Below are 24,155 nucleotides of genomic sequence, written 5' to 3' on the forward strand. Positions count from 1 at the left end.
GAACCCTGCATGATGACATCACCAGCAAGACACACCGTGTACATGCAGTGCTGCCACTGGTCAAGGTACTGGCAACACTGCATTTCCTTGCAAGTGGATCTTTTCAAAGAACAAGTGGAGTCGTGGCTGGTTTGTCACAATCCACCATGAGCAGATGTGTGCACCAGGTTGTCCCCGCAATCCTCAGACGCATGTCACACCACTACACTACTCTACAGAATTGCAGGATTCCCACGCACCGTGGGGGCCCTTGATTGCACCCATGTGGCACTACGGTCCCCCCGTGACACAGAGCACATATACTGCAATCGGAAGCATTGGCTTTCCATCAACGTACAGGTGATAGCCGATGCCCAATGCCTCATATGGCACGTCTGTGCCAAACACCCCGGGGCCAGCCACGACAGCTTCATATACAACATCCCAACAGAATTTAAACAGAACGTGTACGGGAACAGCTGGCTGGTTGGTGAGTGACATTGGTGTCAGGCATGACTGTCCGCCCCCATGATGCAGACATCACGAGGGGCACATGCACGACTAACATCCTCCTGTCTTTTCCCTTGCAGGTAACGCGGCATATGCACTTGGACCCCATCTCATGACTCCATTCCGGAATCCCCAAACCAGAGGAGAGAGAAGATACAATGATGCACACGCACATACTCGTGGAGTGGTGAAACGCACCTTTGGCCTCCTGAAGTCCCGTTTCGAATGCCTGGATAAGTCCGGGGGGACCCTGTTGTATTCCCCAAACTTTGTGTGCCAGATCATCGGTGCATGTTGCATTCTGCACAACTACGCCATGAGAAAGGGCCTGGAGATTGACCTACGTGATGACCTGACCCCCCAACCACACAGTCCCCCTGCCCGAGGGTACCCCGTCTGCTGAGGGAAGAACAGTCAGGAGATGCCTCGTGGTAGGCTTCTTTGCAAGTTAAACACACACATTCATCATGGCACAAGGAGAATGCACGCATGCACACCACTGTGGTCCCTAGCACACACACCCCACATCCTCATCATGTTGGATTAGCCCAAGTCCACCATTCAGGACTTGGGAGCAGCAACGCAGCGCCAAGGCTCCAATTATGTTGCTGTACATTCATACACCATTCACACGGGTCGTGGGGATAATTTCTCCCCAACGACCGAGGGTGACACCCCTTACTGGCAGGAGTGTCACCCCCCCCCCCACATTCACACACCAGTCACACTATAGTCTGCACTACTCCCCGTGTGCAGGGATTCAAAAAAAAAAATACTCATAATCTGAGTGTAAATAATAAAAACACTCATCACCTAAAAAAAAGACAAAACTCAGCACTTTAGAATAAAATAACATAAAAAAAATCATCGGCCCTGTCGTGGGCTACGCCTGGTCCCTAGGCTCCTGGGGCGCAGTTGCCTGGGGCGAGCCTCAGGTGGGGGGGCTGGGGCGTCTGGTGGTGGAACATCCCCCGGTCTCTGCCTGGCTGCCCTCCAATGCCACGGCTATCCGGTGGAGGTAGCTATTGGTGGCAGCCTGCATCCACAGACGGCGGGTGGTGTTGCTGCGCTGTTGGCGCCTTGTCTGCCTCCCCTCCTCATGGACAGCAGCTGCCAGGCTCCGGACCTCAGTCACAAGGCCAGATGTGGTGGCCTGCAGCTCCACCATACAGGTCAGAAGGGCTGCGCAGTTGCCAAAAACATCCTGCAGGCTCTCGTTGATGGTTGCATTCTGGCCAGCCTGCTGGGTGAGGGCCTCCTGCACAGAGACAGTGCAGGCAGCCTGGCTCTCGACCGAGGAGGCCAGGCTATCTGCAACTCGGTGCAGATCACCCGCTAGGGAACCCATATGGCGGGTCTGCCTGGTCTGGTCCCTCGTCGGATGATCCTCAAATTCCTTAGGATCACCCCTGTTTTTTCGGGTAGCCTTCCTAGGGGCAGGAGAGGCTTGGGGCCGGCTGTAGGTGATGTCCCTTGAGGGGGTATCCCTGATGGGGATGGTGTCCCTTGAGGGGGTATCCCTGATGGGGATGGTGTCCCTTGAGGGGGTATCCCTGATGGGGATGGTGTCCCTTGAGGGGGGTATCCCTGATGGGGATGGTGTCCCTTGAGGGGTTATCCCTGATGGGCATGGTGGCCCTTGAGGGGCTATCTCTGATGGGGGAGGATGTTTGGGAGGGACCAGGTATGGGGGTCTCCTCCACAAGATGGACTGCATCCTCCTCTATCCCGACGTGCTCCTCCACTTCCTCAACAGGTGAGAAGGGGTCACTCTCCACCACGGATGGCGTGGGTCGCCCAGCAGCTGACGACAGCCCAGCTCCCTCCTGCACATCTGTGGATGACACAAAACATTCACATGTTGGTGGACCCACACACTTGTTACATGTTCCCTTGCCCCCGCACACATGCTACACACCAGAAAGAAGATAAAACACACTTACCTGTCCTCAAGGGCGGTTCCCCAGAATCAAAGCCCTCCAGGCCCTCCACCAGCTGCCTATCCAGGCACCTGGCAACTATCATCTCATCTGCCGTCAGGGAGATATTTGCGGATGGTCCTCCTCCTGTGCCAGTGGCATGCCTCCTGATCGCCACAAGCTTCTCCTTGACCAGTCTCCGCAGATCGTTGATTTTTTCCTAATATGTTTAGGCTCCCTAGCCGCCACGCTGAGGGCATTCACCTGTGTGGTGATCTCCAAAAATATGTGGGTTTTGTCGTCCTTGCCAGTGGTGCCACTCTGTGGCCCATAGAGGCGGGCGCCGTATTGGGAGAGGCCATCAATAATTATAGCCTTCTCCTCAGGACTGAAGTTGGTCATCCTGCGGTCCGTCGAAGTCCCTGGTGCAGACATATTTCCAAAAAAACAAAAGTACTAGCACCCAAAAATGCTTGTGTACTTTTGCACTTGACGGGCGCATGTCTGGGCGTATTTATGCACTGGGCGTAGGCAGTGGGCCGGCGTATCTTAGGGGTTACGCCGGGCGCAGTTGTGCGCATGCGCAGATGGGGGCAGACAATCCGTCATCACAGCGCATGCGCCGTTTAAGATACGCCCAACGTATATCTCTGCGACGCGGTCGGACCATCATTTGCATGGGGTGACGCCCACTTACACTTACGCCGTTGAAAATACGTTCCGCTGGTGCATCTTGGTGAGTAATATCTTTCTGAATACAGTACATGCCTCTCCGCGCTGGTCCGGCGTAGCGTAAATAAGATGCGCTACGCCGGCGTAAATATGCGCCAATGTATCTGAATCCAGGCCACGGATTTTAATTTTTTAAGAAACAAGTGTCAGAAAAAGGTTTAGACTTTAAGTGGTTAAACTTCCCTCATGTCAGACCAAAGTTAATTCCTTTGATCAAAGAACAAAAATGTACAACGTTTATAGTTCTTTACCAGCATGGACAATGTTGTGAAAAACTTGGCAGACTGCCTGTATTTTTTATTTTCTTGACCGCTGAGTGATCAGAGAACTCTCTACACTTGTTGCATGAATGAATCGGGCAATTCATTAATTAATCGTGCAGCTCTACATGCATGGCATTCCTCTGCATTGTACGCCACGTTATGTCACTGGACACAATCACCCCAGATTGACTTTCTACTTTTTTTAGCTAGCTGCAGTGACCTTGCATGGCGATTTTTTTTTCTTCAACCCTTCTCATCAGATGACAATTTTTGTATTTCTTTTGCTACAGTATTCTGACTGATAAGTAAAGCTTTGTAGCCTTCACCTTACTTTTAAATAAATTATTTTCCTCCCGCCTTGTGACATTTCTCTTCCATGTGGTGCCATTACTGAGAGCATGAAATGAGAAGGGGTTTTCTATAAGCAAGGCTCTTTTATGATCAGCTGTCTGCTGGACACCCGTTTAATGAATAATTAGACTCACCTGTAGTTGAATTCTTGTAATGCTGGCCATTCACGGGTCGAATTTCAAAAGAACTTTCTTTTGAAAATCAGAAAATGTGTGCGTTTTTTGGGATCTGATGGTGCGCCACCATTGATTTCGAAATTCGACTGACTAAACCTTCAATTTCACTTTATGTTCCTACAGAAAATAATTTTCGTGTCTGGGAACCTTTTTTCTTTCCGGGAACCTTCATTTCTTTTTAGGAATTTTCTTTTCTCTTCCGTTCATGGACGGACACAGCAGCCTTTGACCTTAGGTTATTTCTGCTTCCTTCCAGGAGAGTTAGGCTGAAAAAAAGCACTTTAAGTGTTAACGACACTTTCCTCAGTGCAGCTCCTCCCAGGGGGCATGGTTCCCCCCGGGTATAACCCACACCCTGCTCTAGCAGCTCCAGTTTTTTTCTGCCTAACGACAGGAGAGGTCAGTCACGACGGATGCCAGCCTCTCCGGTTGGGGGGGGCATTTGGAGGCACCCAGTCAGCCCAGGGGCGCTGGACTCAGGAGGAGTCCCGCCTGCCAATCAATATACTGGAGCTCCGAGCAATCCAGCTGTGCCTTGCCAGGTGGTCCCTGGATCTGCGGGGCCAACCGGTCAGGATCCAGTCCGACAACACCACGGCCGTGGCGTACGTCAACCATCAGGGGGGCACACGGAGCTCAGCTGCAGCAACGGAGGTCGCGCACATCCTTTGGTGGGCCAAAAGGTCCGTTCCGGCTCTATCGGCGTGTGCATTCCGGGGGTACAGAATTGGCAAGCCGACTTCCTAAGTCGCCAAAACGCTAGACCAAGGAGTGTGGTCACTCCACCCGGAGGTGTTTCAGAGTCTATGCCCAAAGTGGGGCGCTCCAGACGTGGTCCTTCTAGCGTCCCGTCTTGATTGGAAGGTGCCACGGTTTGTGGCCAGGTCAAAGGACCCGTGGGCGGACACGTCAGACGCGTTGGTTGCGCCTTGGGGTCACTATCGCCTGATTTACGCCTTCCCTCCTCTGAAGCTTCTTTCTCGCCTGCTGCGCAGAGTGGAAGCCAAAGGTATTCCAACAATCCTGATCGCCCCAGATTGGCCGCGCCGCTCCTGGTACGTGGACCTGGTGGCAGATGCCCCCTGGCGTCTACCCCTGAGGGAAGATCGTCTGTCGCAGGGTCCGGTCTTCCACCCTGCTTTACAGTCGCTGGCTTTAACGGCGTGGCCGTTGAGAGCCAGGTACTGAAGGACCGAGGCCTGTCGGGCTCGGTGGTCTCTACCATGCTGCGTGCACGGAAGTCTACCTCACGTAGGATTTACCATCGTACGTGGTAGGCCTACATCTCTGTGTGAGGAGATGAAATGGCACCCTCGTACATACGTAGTGTCCAGGATTCTGCTGTTTTTACAGCGGGGAGTGGATCAGGCTCTCGCCTTAAGTGCAGTTAAGAGTCAGATTTTGGCTCTGGCTGTTTACTTTCAGTGGCCCTTGGCGTCGCACTCCTTGGTGCGTACGTTTGTATAGGAGGTCCGGCATGTGGCCCCTCCGGTGCGCCATCCACTACCCCCAAGGGACTTACCACAATCAGACGTGTATCTGAGCTGGCGGCCTTGTCTTGCAAGGCTCCCTACTTGGTCATCCATAGGGATAAGGTGGTGCTGCGGCATCAGCCGTCTTTTCTCCTAAAGGTCGTTTCGGCTTTTCACATTGATATGGATATTGTTCTTCCATTCTTGTGTCCTCGACCGGGGAACCCAAAGGAGACCACTTTACATTTCCTGGATGTGGTTCGGGCTCTTCGAGTGTAGTTGTCTGCTACGGTTCCGTTCCGGGAGTGGGACTCGCTGTTTGTGTCAGTGTCTGGTCCTAAAAGAGGTCTGACAGTCTCATCGGCCACCATTCCTAGGTGGATCCGACAGGTTGTGCTTCAGGCCTATGCCCTGATGGGACGAGCGCCTCCCTTTTAGGTTACGGCGCAGTCGACCAGGGCGATCGGTCCCTCTTGGGCTTTCCGGCATCAAGCCTCTGTGTTACAGGTGTGTAAGACCGCGACCTGGTCATCTGTCCACACTTTTTCAAAGTTTTACAAGGTGGATGTGAGTGCATCTTCTGATGCCTTCTTCGGCCGCAAGGTGTTACAGGCGGCATTTTAAGGTTGGAGTTCCTCCGTTGAGTAACTCCGGTTTTGTTTGGGGTGTAACCTGGTTTGCTGTGTTGTTTTCCCACCCTTTGAACTTTTTGACACTGCTTGGGGACGTCCCTAAGGTCAAAGGAAGAGAAAATAGGATTTTTGTACTCACCGTAAAATCCATTTCTCGGAGTTCATGGACGGACACAGCACCCACCCCTCCTTTTTGTTTGTACTGCTTGTTACGTACTGGAGCTGCTATAGCAGGGTGTGGGTTATACCCGGGGAACCACGCCCCCTGGGAGGAGCTGCACTGAGGAAAGTGTTGTTAACACCTAAAGTGCTTTTTTTCTGCGGTAGAACATCGCCACTTCCAGTTTGTGACTCTGCCCTTTGGTGTGGCTACCGCACCCTGGGTATTTACAAGGGTATTAGCCCCTCTGAGCACAAGGCATAGCAAAAAAACACCCTATCTAGACAATCTACTTGTGATGGATCAGTCAGTGGCAGGATTAGATCACGCTGTGCTCACCACTATAAAATACCTGGAGCATTTAGGATAGATTGTAAACTTACAAAATTCCTCTCTACAAGCCCAAAGAAGGGTAGAGTATCTGGGCATGATCGTAGATACAGCCCAAAGCCGGGTATTCCTACCAGAGCCAAAGATCAATTCGCTAAGGGACCTGATCCACAAGGTCAAGGCAAAGAAAAGACCGTCTATTCGCCTTTGCATGAGGCTATTAGGGAAGATGGCCTCCTTCGAGGCCGTCCCTTACACCCAATTTCATTCAAGACTACTTCAAGGCAGTATTTTAGCCGCCTGGAACAGGAAGATCAAAGCTCTGGATTTACCCATGCGCCTGTCTTCACAGGTCTGCCAAAGCTTCAGTTGGTGGTTAAAGACCAAGAACTTGCGGAAAGGAAGATCCTTTCTCCCAGTCACCTGGAAGGTGGTGTCTACAGATGCCAGCCTAATGGGCTGGGGAGCTGTGGTGGAAGAAGCTTCAGCCCAGGAGACCTGGGCCAAAACAGAATGGAGCCTGCCCATCAACATACTGGAAATGCGGGCAGTATACTTGGCCCTCAGAACCTGGACATACAGGTTACAGGGCCACCCAGTTCGGATTCAATCCGACAATGCTACAGCAGTAGCTTACATCGATCACCAAGGAGACACCCGCAGTCAGTGCGCTCAGAAAGTGGTGGATCGCATTTTGGCATGGGCAGAAGAACATGTTCCTTGTGTCTCTGCAATCTTCATTCCAGGGGTAGAAAACTGGCAAGCGGACTATCTGAGTCGGGGAAAAGGGAATGGCAGCTCCAGGTGGGAACCCAGATGAATATCCTTCGTTGCAGACAACTCAGGTGCAGGCAATGTACTTAGCAAAGCAGGAACAAAGATGGTCTCTGGACAGCCGCACTCTGAACAAATTGTAGCCTTTTATTAAAAGGACAGCACTACAAGTCACAGCAAAATAAGGACTATCTGAGTCACCAGCAGCTGTCACCAGATCTTTCATGCCATCTGCCAGAGATGGGGGACCCCGGATGTAGACCTGCTAGCTTCCAGGTTCATCAGGAAGTTGGACTTTGTGTCTAGGACAAGAGATCCTCTGGGCTACGGATTGGATGCTCTAATAATTCCGTGGAATCAGTTTTCACTGATCTATGCATTTCCTCCGATCACCCTATTACAAAGGCTACTTTGCAGTATCAAGAAGGAAAGAATTCCTGTAATCCAGTAGCGCCAGATTGGCCCAGAAGACCCTGGTACGCCGAGATCATAAAGATGGCGGTAGGAACTCCTTAGAAGCTTACACTTCGTCACGACCTGCTGTCGCAAGGTCCAGTGTTCCATCCTTCCTTACAAAAGCTAAATTTGACAGTTTGGCTGCTGAGACCCACATTCTGAAAAAGCGAGGTATCTCAGGTCCAGTGCTTTCTACGCTTATTAATGCCAGAAAGCCAGCTTACAGACTTATTTACTATAGAGTTTGGAAAGCATATGTTTCATGGTGTGAAACTAACAAATGGAATCCTCAAAGATATGACATAAGTAGGATTCTTGCCGTTTGCCATCTAGGAGTGGGTATGAAATTAGCCCTGAGTACCATTAAGGGTCAAATATCAGCTCGATCAGTCTTCTTTCAAAGACCACTGGCATCTCATTCCCTAGTTTGGGCTTTCATTCAAGGGGTGCTGCAAATCAATCCACCAGTCAAGTCTCCCTTGTGCCCATGGGATCTGAATTTAGTATTGTCAGTTTTGCAGAAGCAACCTTTTGAACCTATTTACCGTATTCCGCTGATCCTTTTAAGCAGGAAATTGGCATTCTTGATTGCTATCTCTTTGGCTAGAAGAGTATCTGAATTGACAGCACTTTCTTGTAAAAAGCCTTATTTAATTTGTCATAAGGACAAAATTGTACTATGACCCCATCTTGCCTTTTTACCTAAGGTGGTGTCGGCTTTTCATTTAAATCAGGACATTGTTCTGCCTTCTTTTTTTTCGGATCCGTGGACAGCGGAGGAAAAATTATTGCAGTCTCTAGATCTAGTGAGAGCAGTAAAGGTGTATCTGCAGGTAACCACTCAGACACGCAAAACAGATGTTTTTTATTTATTTTGCCAGATGGTCCCAAGAAGGGACAAGCGGCATCAAAATTCACAATCTCCAGGTGGATTCGACAAACAATTATTCAAGCCTATAGTTTAACCTCTTGACCACCGCCCCATGTCAAAAAGACGTCCTCCTTTTTAAAGTTGAATATCTCGATAACGGCAGCAGCTGGTGCCACAACCGAGACATTCATCTTTTCAGGGGGCGGTGGTGTACACGATAACGGCGGTCTCCGCGGCGGATTCGCCGCGAGATCGCCGTTATCGGTGGCGGGAGAGGGGCCCCCCCCCTCCCGCCGCTCTCCCGCGCCCTCCGCCGCTTACCGGAGCCGTCGGTAGCGGCGGAGGGGATCGGATGTGTCCGGCAGCTGAGCGGGGACGGGACTGGAGGAGAAATCTCCTTCACCCGTCCTCATAGCTCTGCTGGGCGGAAGTGACGTCAAAACGTCAGTCCCGCCCAGCCTTTTAAAGAAACATTTTTTTTTTTGTCATTTGAAAAAATGACATTTTTTTTTTTTAATTATTTTTTTTGCATTTAAGTCTAATTATGAGATCTGAGGTCTTTTTGACCCCAGATCTCATATTTAAGAGGACCTGTCATGCTTTTTTCTATTACAAGGGATGTTTACATTCCTTGTAATAGGAATAAAAGTGATCAATTTTTTTTTTTTTTTTCGGTGTAAAAAATTATAAAACTAAATAAAAATAAATAAGAAAACCAAAAAAATTTTTTTTAAAGCGCCCCGTCCCGACGAGCTCGCGCGCAGAAGCAAACGCATACGCGAGTAGCGCCCGCATATGAAAACGGTATTCAAACCACACAAGTGAGGTATCGCCGCGATCGTTAGAGTGAGAGCAATAATTCTAGCCCTAGACCTACTCTGCAACTCAAAAAATGCAACCTGTAGAATTTTTTAAACGTCGCCTATCGAGATTTTTAAGGGTAAAAGTTTGACGCCATGCCACGAGCGGGCGCAATTTTTAAGCGTGACATGTTGGGTATCATTTTACTCGGCGTAACATTATCTTTTACACTATATAAAAAAATTGGGCAAAATGTATTGTTGTCTTATTTTTTAATTCAAAAAAGTGATTTTTATCCAAAAAAAGTGCGCTTGTAAGACCGCTGCGCAAATACGGTGTGACAAAAAGTATTGCAATGACTGCCATTTTATTCCCTAGGATGTCTGCTAAAAAAAAATATATAATGTTTGGGGGTTCTGATTAATTTTCTAGCAAAAAAATTGTGATTTTCACATGAAGGAGAGAAGTGCCAGAATTTACCTGGTGGGCAAGTGGTTAAAGAACAGAACTCCTCCTTTTTCTGTTAGGGCGCACTTTACCAGGGCGATAAGTGCTTCATGGGCAGTGCACTACCAGGCTTCTTTGGCTCAGATCTGTAAAGCTGCAACTTGGTCTTCAGTCCACACATTTTCCAAGTTTTATCAGATAGTTGTGAAAGGACATGAGGATGCCTCCTTAGGGCGAAGTGTGCTGCAGGCAGCAATATAGAGCTTCTTGTCCGTAGCGGCCTGCTTGATCTGTGTCTCTCCCCCCCCCGTTCATATTGGGCATTGCTCTGGGATGTCCCATTATGTAATGATTTATGGCTCTGTGTCCCGTGGTGTACGATAAAGAAAATAGGATTTTTTTAAAGCGGCTTACCTGTAAAATCCTTTTCTTGGAGTACACCACGGGACACAGAGGTCACCCCCTTCTTATGGGAACCTTATTGCTTTGCTACAAAACTGAGGTACTGTCCTGATGGGAGGGGTTATATGGAGGGGAACTTTCTCTGATTGGTTGTGCCAGTGTCCAATCACCTCTGGTGACCATACAACCCATTATGTAATGATTTATGGCTCTGTGTCCCGTGATGTACTCCAAGAAAAGGATTTTACAGGTAAGCTGTTTTAAAAATCCTATTTTTTTTTTTAGTGACTTTACTCACGATTCTTACAGTGCATCTCCCCTCCCTTGTATATGTAGAGCACACCAACATCCACAGATGTGACTTTAAAAATCTAAAATATACAGTATACAAACCCATTATCCATTCTCTTTTAGAACTCCTTCATGCAGGCATTAAAAGCTACATACAGATGCATAGAGTGTATCGTTTTGTAATGTGTACATATCTTTACGCAGCAAGTCTGTGGGCCCATTAACACAGCTGCGTCGGGCAGAGCTAGGCAGTTTAAAAAAAAAAAGAAAAAAAATCTGTTTACAGTCCATATTTGTATCACAATTTACACTGCGCATGTTAACATTTGGGCTAAAATGTACATGCGTACAGCTGCCCCCTCAGCCAGGGTCCTTCCCTCGAAGCTTGGGGTCCTTGGCTCCCATCCCAGGGCCCTTTATTACGGTCTCGCAGTGGGACCCTTTCATCTGGTCTGTGGTGGTCCCTCTTCCTGCAGTCTTGGGTGGCCCCCCCCATGGTGGTGGAACACCAGGGCCCAGTTGCAAGTGCAACCTTTGCAACCCTGGTAGTTCCGCCACTGGTGTCAGTAGTTTTTTTATATTTGCTATTTTATTTTTATATTTTTTACCATTTTTTTTTTTTATTTATTTTATTTTTTGCAATTACATTTTTTCATGAGTTCTTTAAAAAAAAATTAGCAGCCCCGTTTGGGAGACCTTTGAGACCGAAAGGAATTTTAGGACACATGCCTCAATCTCCATCTCTGCAGTCTCAGCTGCACAGAATGATTGGACAGGAATAGAGCTTCCTGTTCGTTCACAAACTAAAGCATTCTATGCTTCGTACTATACTTACTATGCTTCATTAATGAATGGACACAGGAGGGTACTGGGGTATCCAGAAAAGGGGTATTTAACTACCTCTTCCCCGCTCTCCATCCTGACACATGCCCTGCAGCAGATGGCGGGAGAGTGGAAGGGGGAAGCCATCAGAGCTGTGTGGGGAAGGAGAGGGAAGCACAAAGAGGCCCGGAGGCAGCAGCAGCATATAGAGGAACTGATCCCCCTCCATTTTTCCTTCCTGTGCGACACCTGTAGTTATGCACCTGGGCCAAGGTCATTTTTAGCTGCCCCATAAATGAGTCTTTCAGTAGGAGATGCAAATATCAATAGTGTGTAATCCGTGGTACAGCACCACTGGCTACACAGTTTTAAGTTGGCATAAATGATAGCCAAGGTGCCAAAGGTTCCTAGTTCCTGCTGGTTTCTGTGTTGGACAGACTTTTTAAATTCTGTACTATTTTTATTTTTATTTTTTTGACCACCACATTTCTTATTGTAACATAGGACTATTACCTGTATGGGTATTAAAATGTTTTCTAGGCATGTTGAATTTAATCTTGGTTACTGTACACTTACAGATATTACTTGGACATAAGTACACATTTTCCGTGGATTGGTGGTCATTTGGAGTCCTGCTGTATGAAATGTTGATTGGTCAGTCTCCTTTTCATGGTGATGATGAGGATGAACTATTTGAATCCATTAGAATGGACACACCACACTTTCCAAGATGGATCACAAAGGAATCCAAAGACATCCTAGAGAAGGTATAGGTGGGAGTCTCCCACTAATGTCTTTTTGTTGTCCTCATCCTGTATACACTGACGGACTTTTTTTTTTTTAACATTTTATTGAAGTTTTACAAGGTGTACAGAAAGAATAAGTATAACTTTAAAATCATTAAAAGCCGGTAATAGGTAGTGCATGGAAAGCTATAGGTGATAAGTTTGTAGTGAACCAGAGACTACGGACAGGGATGGACTGGCCATTGGGACTACAGGGAGTTTCCCGGTGGGCCGATGGCTCAGTGGGCCGGCTTCAGTGACAGCAGACAGCTGCCCCCTCCGCTCCTCTGTCTCTCCCTCCCCGCAGCGCTCACCTGGGGGGGAACAGAGAAGCAGGGGGAGGAGCAGGGGGGACAACAGAGGAGCATGGGGAAGGGGACAGATAGCTGACTCAACAGCTATGGCCTGGGCGTTTCTCACTTCTGCCTAATGTTGTCCCAACTGATTCTTTGCCCCGGATCAAATAATGTCTAGCTTCCCCACTGGTACTGCCTATAAGAGTACCAGTACCAGCTGTTCTACTGTAATAAAGTAGAACGGCTAGTGGCTAGTGAAGGGCGAGAGTGGGCTTGGGTGGCCGGGGAGGAGGGGGGGAAGGTGCGGGAGTTGTCCGGCCACCATGGGAGAGACCTGTCAAAGTGGGCCAGTCTGGATGATGTCCAGGGCCAAATTTTTGTCCCAGTCCAGCCCTGACTACGGATATTGCATGCCTTTCCAGGGGCTGAGGGTATGGTGCAGAGTATTATCTAGCACCCTTAGGCACCCCAACTGGGGGAAAACTGCGCCATGAGGGGAAGACAATACGTTCATTCGTTGAGCAGTTAGTCGAACAAATGAAATTAAATGAACAAATTATTTCCGCATAGAAGTGAGAGTGACACTGTCAGGTATAATGTAACATTAATTAACTTTAGAAAAACATCACAGAGGGACAAATAAGGAAAGGCAAGGAGGGTTGCCCTTATTAAGGTTAAATCAAGGTGAGTGAGTACGATATGGGCTTAGAGCATGTTAACTACAGGGGTGTGGAATTTGGGAGGAAGCAGGAGGGGGGTGGGGTTTCAGCCTCAAACCTCTGTGTTATGCCCAATCATTAAATTTGGGGACAGCAATGAGGCTCCCTATTAGAGGAAAGTAGTAACGAACGCATGATATCTGGGCGACTGTAGGTAGAAGATGCGGGCACATAGGGGGTTTGCTTGGTGAAGATTCCGAGCAGGGGTGGGGGGCTGCAGGGGAGAGGAGGAGAAAAAAAGGGAGGGGGCAGAGACAGAGTGGTGGGGGGAGGGAAATGTGGTAGTGGAGAAAGAGGAGAGGGAAGAGGAGGAGGAGGAGGAGGGGGGGGGGGATGGGGATGTGTTGACAGTCTTCTGTGTAAACGGCTGGTTATTTGTTTTTTAAGATAATGTTCTTATTTGTAGCTGTTTGTGAGAGATCCCATAAAGAGACTTGGTGTAACTGGAAACATCAAGACCCATCCTTTCTTCAAGACTATTAACTGGACTGCTTTGGAAAAGAAAGACGTGGAACCACCCTTTAAACCAAAAGTGGTATGTATTTCATAATGCACATTTTTCTAAATGAAATGCACTATAACCTTTTGCCAAAGCCAGTAACGCCTTTTCTTCAAGCCGAACCTGAACACTTTAACGGTGCAGGGCAATTTTTTACGTAGTAGCAACTCTAGGGTTGTAAAAGACCTGGGACACCTTTTGGTGCAAAAAGAGTAGTAATGCGGCATAGCGTGCCGTGGCGAACAGTGGGTGTGGCCAAATTACTGTAACAGTGGGAGGGGCTTAAAGTGACATGGTTAAATAAAACAAAAGCATTCTTGTACCCCATAAAATATGTTTTTAGATTGCTGTGCCACAAGTAAGAATAGTATAGACTTCAGCACAATCATTAAAAAAAAAAATGTTTCCTTTACATATGATTTTGCGGAAACTAAAAATAGACAGAGAGCTAACATTTTATCTGAGCCGACCTTGAAGAACTTCACTAGACTATTCATGAACTGCTTGCTTGAACCAGCAACTGTTAACACTTTGGTGATAAGTATATCATGTACAATATAGCATATATAATGCAGGAGTGTGTAATGTACAATATAGTGCATATAGCACAGGAATATGTAATGCTTGGGGGTGCCTTTATAGTGTAATTTGGGGTGGAATGGGGGGGTCCCCTGGTGTAGTATGGGGGGAATAGGGAAGCCCCCTGGTGTGTAGTATTGGGGGGGGGGGGGAGGGGTCTCCCAGTGTGTACTGTATTCTCCTGATGTACACTGCCCGATAGGTCACACTGAGTTTGGTAGGTGCTCACAGTCCTGGCAGGCTGTATGGTGTTCGGTCCCCAGGCAGTCCCTGGCTTGGTGGGTACATGTCTCTCTTGTAATAATGTGCCGCCCACTCACCCGGAAATTATCCCTTTGCTCCTTCAGTGTGTCTCGGCCCCACCCCCTGGGTGTGTAGTAGAAAGGCATGGGCTCTCCCCGACTCCCCACTGTCTCCTCAGCCCAGACAGGTGTGAGCATCTTCTGCTCCCCTCACCATACAGCACTGCATTGCTTTAACTGATAATTGCACGCTCGTACGACGCTGTACCCCAAAAAAAATGTGCCCACAAATAGAGCTTTCTTTTGGCGGTAGTTGATCGCCTCTGTGGTTTTTATTGTTTGTGCTATAAACAAACAAAGAGCAACAATATAAAAAAAAAAATAGTTTTGCTATAATGCATATCCCCAAAAAAATATAAAAAAACGAATTTATTCATCAGTTTAGGCCACAATATATTCTTTTACATATACTTGGTAAAATAAATCGCAATAAGCGTGTATTGATTGGTTTGCACAAAACTTGGCGCGTCTACAAACTATGGGATAGTTTTAGGGACTGTTATTTTTTATTGTTTTTACTAGTAATGGCAGCGATCTGCAATTTTTAGCAGGACTGCGACATTGCGGCAGACAAACCTGACCCCAAATTACACTTTTTGGGGACCAGTGACATTATTACATTAATCAGTGCTATAAAAATGCAGTGATCAATGGAAACATGACACTGGTAGGGAAGGGGTTAACAGTAGGGGGTGATCAAGGGGTTAAATGTGTTCCATTTAACTGTAGCGGGGTGGGCTGGCAGGGACATGACAGAGATCACTGGGAACTGTAGATCTGTCATGTCTCCTGTCCTAATGGGGATCCGCCTTGTTTAAAAAGGCAGATCCCCATTGTGCCTCTGTACTACGCAATTGCGGGTCGCCGGCAGACAAATTGCCCACCCGACCCACAGGCACACTCACACAGTGCACGACGGTGGCGCTTGCCTGCCCGAGCCATCCGTACAGCTACGCCGATTTGCACAGCAGAGCCGACCTGCCGCAGTATAACGACAGTGGCTGTTGGGCAAGTGGTTTAAAGTTAAATTTGCAATAGTATGCTGTGCATAACTACATATTATGGAAAGTACTCCTGCCACATCCCCAGTACCCAGCTCTTCACAGAGGAATCTGCTAGGACTGCCATTGTAACAAGCAAATTATACAAAGGCTTTGGGCGTAATCTACTAACTCTATTAACTATTATGTCTCTATACCCTGTAAACAGTAATTTCAGAAAAAAGTTTTTTCCTTTAGTGACCCTTTAACTTGGTGTAGGCGGAGATTTATATGATTGACGATCACTTTAATTTTGTGAAACACTGTAAAGATATGTTAAGGAGGAGCTGCTAATCACTGTAGTATGTATGTATGTGTAGGGACTAATATCTAAGCAATGCCTCCATCAATCATTCCCTGTTAGATCCGCCACACTAGTGATTAGAAAAACATCAGCAAAGAGAGAGGGGCGTATCACTAATAAACACCCACAAAGATGACTTTATAGTTACATTGGCAGCCTCGATCTGGACAAAGTAGGAAGTGAACTAAACTGCTTGCATGTTTAACAAAAGAGCATGCTCCGTACAGGTGGCAGTGGCTGAACAAAATGACCTGATGCTGCAGCGGGGACACGGGCAAGGCGGCAGGGCCAGTGAATGGTGGGATCAACAAGGTTTTTATTGCTCTGCATAACCTTCTTACTAAATGGATTACGTATCATGATTAAAGTACCAAAGGACATTCCTCCTGATTGGCTGAGACACGTCAGTGGCGACATTGCCTCCTGCGGCTGTCAATCAAAGTCAGCCAGTCAGGGGAGAGAGGGGGAGGGGCTGGGTCAGGCTCCATGCCTGAATAGGTATACAGAGCTCTGACTCCGCTCGGGTACCACCATAGAGAGCTGCTGGCTGAGGGGGCACTCGATAGGAGGGAGGGGCCAGGAGCAGCAAAGAGGGACTCAAGAAGAGGAGAATCCAGGCTGCTCTGTGCAATACCAACTATACAGAGGTGGTAAGTATAATGTGTTTGTTGTTGTTTTTTTAAACAAGCCTTTACTATTGCTTTAAGTTAGGAGATGCTAATTTCCGACGCCTTAGTCAGGAGGATCCAAATCCGAACATATAAGGAGCTGCCAAACGCCAGCATCCAAGTTATGAGGTGTCAGTATTTGAGGATGGGCTCACCACAACACACTTGTGGGGAAATTTCAAGAAAGCTATATTGCCAGCAAGGGGTAGGAACATAAAATGCCTCATGTGATGTATAGAAGTTCTCACCATAAAGGGGCACCTACATTGGTTTTTGGTACATTTTATTTTTTGTTTTGTAATATGTTTTTAATTCTTTTTTTTTTTTTAAGCCATGTAAATTCTTTTTAGGACTAACCAACATTACAAAAGACTCCCAGAGCACACCATTTTATCTAAAAAGACAGAGAAAAAGCTGCATACTTTAGACTTGCTTGTCTTAATGAAACTCCAGATCTGTCTGATAAAGCTGGCCATACATTATACAATTTTCCTTAAGATTGACCAAAACCCTATGACATGAGGTCAAACCTAAACACTTACAATTTGTATGCAATCAGGCAGGCACTTTCACTACATAGTTGCAGGTAAATCTAAAGGAAATTGTGTAACGTATGGCCAGCTTAGGGCACTCTTCTGTGCAAGTTTTAGCTTCACTTGCTAAGTTATTTAAACAAGCTTTTTACAACATGTGGTAAGGAGGCCACTTTCTGAATGTATAAAAAAAAAATCAGACTACAAAAAAAATATTGGCAACATATTTTTTCAGAATGAATTATGAATTGTTTACATTTCCTATAGCTTGTTACATCCAGTACAATTTTTTTTAAATGAGCTCTGGTTATTTTGTATGCCATTTTCTGTCAGTCCTGTTATTAGCAATGATGCCAATTAGTCATGGCAGAGTTGTGAGTTGCTAGTCAGGACAGACTAGACAGGCAATTGGGGGAGAGTGTGTCTGGCCAGAAGTGTGTGAGGGTCAGGACAGAAATATTCATAGCTTTCAAACTCTTACTGTTTGGCATTTTCCCAGTGCAGATCAGTGCAATCCTGGATTAAAAAAGTAAGCTAAAAGTTATATTGTTTTATTCCTAAGGTTCCTGTGTAATCCTTGTCCATTCCTGCTGTTTTGCTGATATAAACTGTCAGATAATATGACAAATTAAAATTGTGTTTAATTGACGTCACAAGTAAAAATTGTGTTTCTTAATGGCTCATGAAGGGACACAAGATGAAGTATTCAGATAAACGACTTATGCTGCTGCCTGCAAGAAAATTGACACTGCCAAAACAATTCTATAAAGACTTGCTAGTGTCCTAGGAGGATAGATGCCCTTTCAGTGAAAAGGAAACCGTTTTCTTTTATTAGGATTCTTTTCCTCTAGCACATAGCTTTAGTGCCAAAAGGGGGCAGTTTTGCAGCTTTCCGTATCTGCAGATCATTGGCATTCTCTTGTAAGCTGTTCCCAGACCCTGCTGAGAAGAGGCAGGGTAAACTTGTTTGCCCTTTGTCATTTGACTCTGTTGAGGGCGCTCCCTATGTACTTATGCGCAATGTGTGGCGCAGCCACAGAGTGCTTTACAGGTCCAGGACCATGGTCCACCCATATGGAGGAACCCTCTTTCTGAAGACCCCTTAAACGGTATGCCCATCAGTAGGGTGAAGACTAATGGAGCAGTATGTTCCCTTGCTTTTGCCTCTCTAACCATGTGTGCCTGTTGGAAACCATAGGGCCTTCTAAGGACCTCCACTGCAGTAAGTAGAGCTTTTGCACATATTTAGTGGGAGCCTGCTGGTACCTTTTTTGTTCTGGTCTCCTTAAAAGGGTTAAAATACTGGGCTCTGGCTACGACACCTTTGGTGGGAGGGAGGAGCTGCAGCATATGTAGATTTTGGCGCCCTTACTTCAGCTGCATGGGCTAATTTTCCCTACGACTCCATGAGTTCTCCTCCTGGTGGTCTTACTGCTCATGCGTGCAGGGCTGGTGCAAGGATTTTTGACACCCTAGGCGAAACCTAATTTTGCCGCCCCCCTTGACCCCACCCTCTTTACCCTGCCCATGTATACCCCACCTTTCTAACGAAGAGCCCATCAAATACAGCCTCACTAGCACCCATCAAATACAGCCTCACTAGCGCCCATCAAATACAGCCTCACTAGCGCCCATCAAATACAGCCTCACTAGCGCCCATCAAATACAGCGTCGCCAGCGCCCATCAAATACAGCGTCGCCAGCGCCCATCAAATACAGCGTCGCCAGCGCCCATCAAATACAGCGTCGCCAGCGCCCATCAAATACAGCGTCGCCAGCGCCCATCAAATACAGCGTCGCCAGCGCCCATCAAATACAGCGTCGCCAGCGCCCATCAAATACAGCGTCGCCAGCGCCCATCAAATACAGCGTCGCCAGCGCCCATCAAATACAGCGTCGCCAGCGCCCATCAAATACAGCGTCGCCAGCGCCCATCAAATACAGCGTTGCCAGCGCCCATCAAATACAGCGTTGCCAGCGCCCATCAAATACAGTGTTGCCAGCGCCCATCAAATACAGTGTTGCCAGCGCCCATCAAATACAGTGTTGCCAGCGCCCATCAAATACAGTGTTGCCAGCGCCCATCAAATACAGTGTTGCCAGCGCCCATCAAATACAGTGTTGCCAGCGCCCATCAAATACAGTGTTGCCAGCGCCCATCAAATACAGTGTTGCCAGCGCCCATCAAATACAGTGTCGCCAGCGCCCATCAAATACAGCCTCACTAGCACCCATCAAACACAGCGTCACTAGCGCCCATCAAATACAGCCTCACTAGCACCCATCAAACACAGCGTCACAAGCACCCATCAAACACAGTGTCACCAGCGCCCATCAAATACAGCGTCACCAGCGCCCATCAAATACAGTGTCACCAGCGCCCATCAAATACAGTGTCACCAGCGCCCATCAAATACAGTGTCACCAGCGCCCATCAAATGCAGCCTCACCAGCGCCCATCAAATGCAGCCTCACCAGCGCCCATCAAATGCAGCCTCACCAGCGCCCATCAAATGCAGCCTCACCAGCGCCCATCAAATGCAGCCTCACCAGCGCCCATCAAATGCAGCCTCACCAGCGCCCATCAACTGCAGCCTCACCAGCGCCCATCAAATGCAGCCTCACCAGCGTCCATCAGTGCCAATCAATGCAAATCAAGCTCTGGGGGGGTGGGGGCAGATATTTTAATATACACATACATTTAAAAAAAAATTGTCATCACATACACAAGTTTTACTTTACTCACCACACCAACTTGAACGGTGAACCCTGTGGTGGCTGCCTGCCCTCCCTCGCCCACACCACCTCTGCTGTTGTACAGTGGCACTGGGGTGCCTCTTTAATATTATGCTCCACCTGAGGCTGTCCCCCCAAGCCCGGGAGCCGCCAGTATCCCATGATGCATTGCGCGGCATCCTCCACACACTGTGCCAGGACTCAGGAGAGGGGGGGGGGGCGCTGTGCTGCGGTACACCTCTGGCTCCTGTCACACACAGTCAGTCAGTGTGGACACAGAGCTGAGAAGGGAGGGGCTGCTGCCTCATGTAAGTCGGCTCTGTGCTGGACACGGACGGACACAGGAGATGAGATGATGATGACACACACTCAGTACTGTATTATTACATGACACATCACATGAAACAGCGGTGGGCGCCCAGGCTGGGGGGGACCTATCCTTTGACACAGACACACTGTCACTCGGAGCGGAGAACTCGAGCCGCGCTGGGGGGGGGGGGGGCTGCTTGACATGTCAGGGCTGAGGGCGCTGCCAGCATTTTGTGGAGGACACAGTGCGGGACTCGGGAGTAATAGCGGCAGTGCGCTCTAGGCGGCAGTGCGCTCTAGGCGGCAGTGCGCTCTAGGCGGTCGCCTAATCCGCCTAGTGGTAGCGCCGGCCCTGCATGCGTGCACATACCTTGTTTCCTTCCCACCATCTCCTTCATGTTTGCATCAGGGCAGTTATTCTCCAGACATTACTTATGCTTCCTGCTACCATACAATGACCTGATCACAGACGGCATTAACCCTTCTTGCTCCAGCAGTGGTTGCATTAGAACCCTTATGGGCAATCCCTTGTTCTATACCTATGGCAGATCATAAGTGCAAGGGCAGCAGTCCAGGTTGCCTTGTCAGATTATGATCCACTAACAGTGGCAGGGGAGCATGCAGTGTCCTCCCTCCACACTGATAGCCCAGGCTACTGTCTTATATAGTGAATGACCTAGAACAGATAGCGTTTGCTCTTACTAAACATATTGCAAAGCTGTACCCTATAGAATATGGGTGTCAAACTATTTTATTCACGGTGTGGAAATGCAAACCCTGTGTCACAGGTGCATATGAGCAGTGTATGCCTGAATTTGGCAGGAATACTAATTACACGCCTGTGGGCTGGGTTCATAAACAACCCAGAGGGAGACAGTGCAGCACAAAGCTGTTAGCTGCAAGCACTGAGGTGCTGAGCGTCAAGTCTGGGGGAGACAGGTGTAAGGCCTGAGCAGGAGTGCTGTGTTTTTAGCCAGGAAGGCTGAATGCTGTTTGTTCTGAATCAGGACTGCAATGCTGAATACACCTGTGAGGGAATCTGCTGTTTATTTTTGAACTTTCTGTTTCTTTTGAATAAAAATGGGCTGTTATGCCCTTGAAAATGCAGTCAGGACTGACATAATTTCTTCAACTCGCATACACCACTAGAGCTTAATCACCCTGAAATCTTACAGTGGGCAGCATCAGTAGTATGATTGCCCTCATAAGGCCAGTTGTATGTATCTGGGGTGCGTTACATACAGAGTGAAGTGTTCAGGAGTGCATTATGTACAGGGTTCAGGGGTGTGCTATGTACAGAGTGCAGAGTTCATGAGTGCATTTTGGAAAGCTCTCATGTACCGTCAACCAAGGAACATCTGTCAAGTTGTGTGAGCCAATAACACCTTGCCTATCGACTGAACTCTGCTAAAACCTGTAGCTGCATGTATTTGCATGTGCCGACATCATGCAGCACATGCGCATTTAAGCCAACTGAAGCAATGGCACTATGTGCTGCTGCTTCAGTTGTACTTTGCCATTCCTGCGCCCATGCGCGGGAGTGATGGCATCGTGGCTCTGGCCAATCACAGCCCCGGAGCCGTGATACCCGGAAGTCACTCCGGGACAACATGTCGGTGGCCGGAGGGGGAAACGTGGACCACTGCGGGGGCCTCAATCTGAGGTAAGTAATAAATAATCAAGAAAATTGGATTTTTGACTTGCATTTAAATATTTTTCCTGGAGGACATTAATGGACACGGGTCCCTCCCCTCTGTTCTTGTGATCCCCCTTCTGCTATTACTTGCTACAAAACTGATGCATACTGGGCTATAATTACAATTTTGTTTCGCTAGTGTCCAATCTCCTAAAGACAGTAGCATAACCACCTGCCTTCTGGAAAGAGGTAGAAAAATTGTGGTTGGAGCTTCAAAGGGAAGGAAAAAAAATGGGAAATAGTGGGCTTATGCTACAGGCCCCCATCCGGAAGGATGAGGAGTCTGATCTGCTGTCACAGTTAGGAAAGGCGATGAGGCAGGGCAATGTTATTTATGTTATTATAATGGCGGACTTCAATCTTCCAGATATTGACTGGGCAGATAGAACTGCTCAGTCATTTTAAGGCTTGTCATTTCTTAAATGACTTGCAGGACAACCTCATGTGTCAATTGGTAGATGCCCCAACTTGAAATGATGCTCTTCTGGATCTACTAATTAAGAATAACACAGATCTGATTGCAGATGTGAAAAGGGATAACTTGGAAAACTGCAATCGGAGTAATTGCATTCAGTGTAAATTGTAAGAATAGATCCCACGAGGGTAGTGCATGAACACTAAATATCAAACAAGACAAGTTTTCGAAAACTGCTCGGCATACTACAACATATTATATGGGATCAAATTCTATGGGTGTGCTTTAAGAACATCTTAAATAATGACATTAGCCAGTGAATTCCAATAGGCAACACATTTAATAGAATTACAGTTAAACATGGGTGGCTAAACTTTAGATGACAAGATAAAATATGGCCTTAAATAAAACCTGGGGGGTCATTGTTGGCTTTCCAGCACTACAAGGAATGCAATACGAAATTTTAAGCGTGCAATCGAGGTAGCTAAAATAGACCTTAAGGGGAGATGCATAAAAAAATCCCCTCAAAATCTTTAAATATATTAGTAAGAAAGCGTTAGTTACAAATGACAAGGAGAATGCAAATGTATTAAATGTATTCTTCCCCTCAGTTTTTACAAAGGAAAAAGGTATAATAATCAAGACTGTATTGTTAGAAACAAAACACTGAATGTACCCTTGTGACAAAAGCCAATGTCCAAAAAAAAAACACCAGTACCAGGTGGCTAACACCCGAGGAGTTCTCAAAGAACTTTCGCAGGTTATAGCCGGATCATTCCTAATTTTTAAGGACATTTTGGTGACTGGAATGGTACCAGCTACTTGGCGAAAAGTCAACGGGGTACAAATATTCAAAAAAAGGGCCAGTCAGCCTAGCATCAATAGTACAATAAACTATCCAAGAATTTTCTTATGAATACAGTATCCTTAGTAGTAATCTGCATCGATTTAAGAAAGATTGTTGTTGCCAGACCAATCTGTTTACATTCTATGAGGAATGAGCTTTCATGTAGATAGAGGAAGGCCTGTGGACATGGTCTGGATATGGCCAAAGCATTCGCTACAGTTCACCTATAAACACTTAATTTACAAATTAGGATCTGTTGGCACAAATGATAATGTATGTACCAGGATAGAAAACGGGTTACAGGGGTGCTTCCAAAGGGTGGTGATAGCGTGTACTCAGAATGGTCTGGTGTTTTGAGCGGGGGTACCCTAGGGCTCTGTCCTGGGTCCAATTCTGTTTAATTTACTTATAAATAATATAGAGGTTGGTGGAAATAGTTCAGTCTCATTGTTTGCTATTGATACAAAGCTAAGCAGGGCAATAACCTCATAACAGGATATAGAAAGGCCTTGGGATTGGATGGGCAGCCACATAGCAAATTAGGTTTAATGTTGAAAAATGTATAGTAATGCCCTTGGGGGCCAAAAATATGCACTCAAGTTACTCACCAGGGTGAGAACTTTTGAGGGAATTCAGGATGTAAAAAGATCTGGGGGTCCTAGTAGATCACATGCTCAGCAAAAGCATGCAATGCCAAGCTGCAGCAAGCAAAGCCATCAGTCTATTAGCATCCATTAAAATGGGTATTTATTCAAGAGATAAGACTATAATTCTACCACTTTACAAAACTCTGGTCCAGCCACATCTTCAGTATGCCGTCCATTTCTGGTCGCTAGTCCTCAGAAGGGAAACAAAGCTAATAAGGGGCATAAGGGTAGGCGCCTACGCAATACGGGGGGCGGGGCCTTATCCGCCGTGGGGAATGGACGTCAATCATCTGGGCGACCTCCCAGATGACATTCCTTCTCGGCAGAGAAATGCCTACTCCCGCGGGGAGAACTACCCGGAAGCCAGGTTGCAAAGATAGATTACAAGGTAC

The 24,155-nt window shown here is 47.3% G+C and overlaps 1 protein-coding gene across 4 annotated transcripts in view; it reads left to right on the forward strand.

The window, feature by feature from the left end:
- Positions 1-24,155, forward strand: part of PRKCD (protein kinase C delta) — a 140,019-nt gene that overhangs the window by 113,171 nt on the left and 2,693 nt on the right. For all 4 annotated transcript variants that reach the window (XM_040359453.1, XM_040359457.1, XM_040359454.1 and 1 more), the window contains exons 16-17: positions 11,967-12,155; positions 13,595-13,723. In XM_040359453.1, coding sequence (XP_040215387.1) covers positions 11,967-12,155; positions 13,595-13,723 — 318 coding nt within the window. The remainder of the gene's footprint in view (positions 1-11,966; positions 12,156-13,594; positions 13,724-24,155) is intronic.

The sequence above is a fragment of the Rana temporaria genome, chromosome 7 (genome assembly GCF_905171775.1).
Source record: "Rana temporaria chromosome 7, aRanTem1.1, whole genome shotgun sequence".
NCBI lineage: Eukaryota > Metazoa > Chordata > Amphibia > Anura > Ranidae > Rana > Rana temporaria.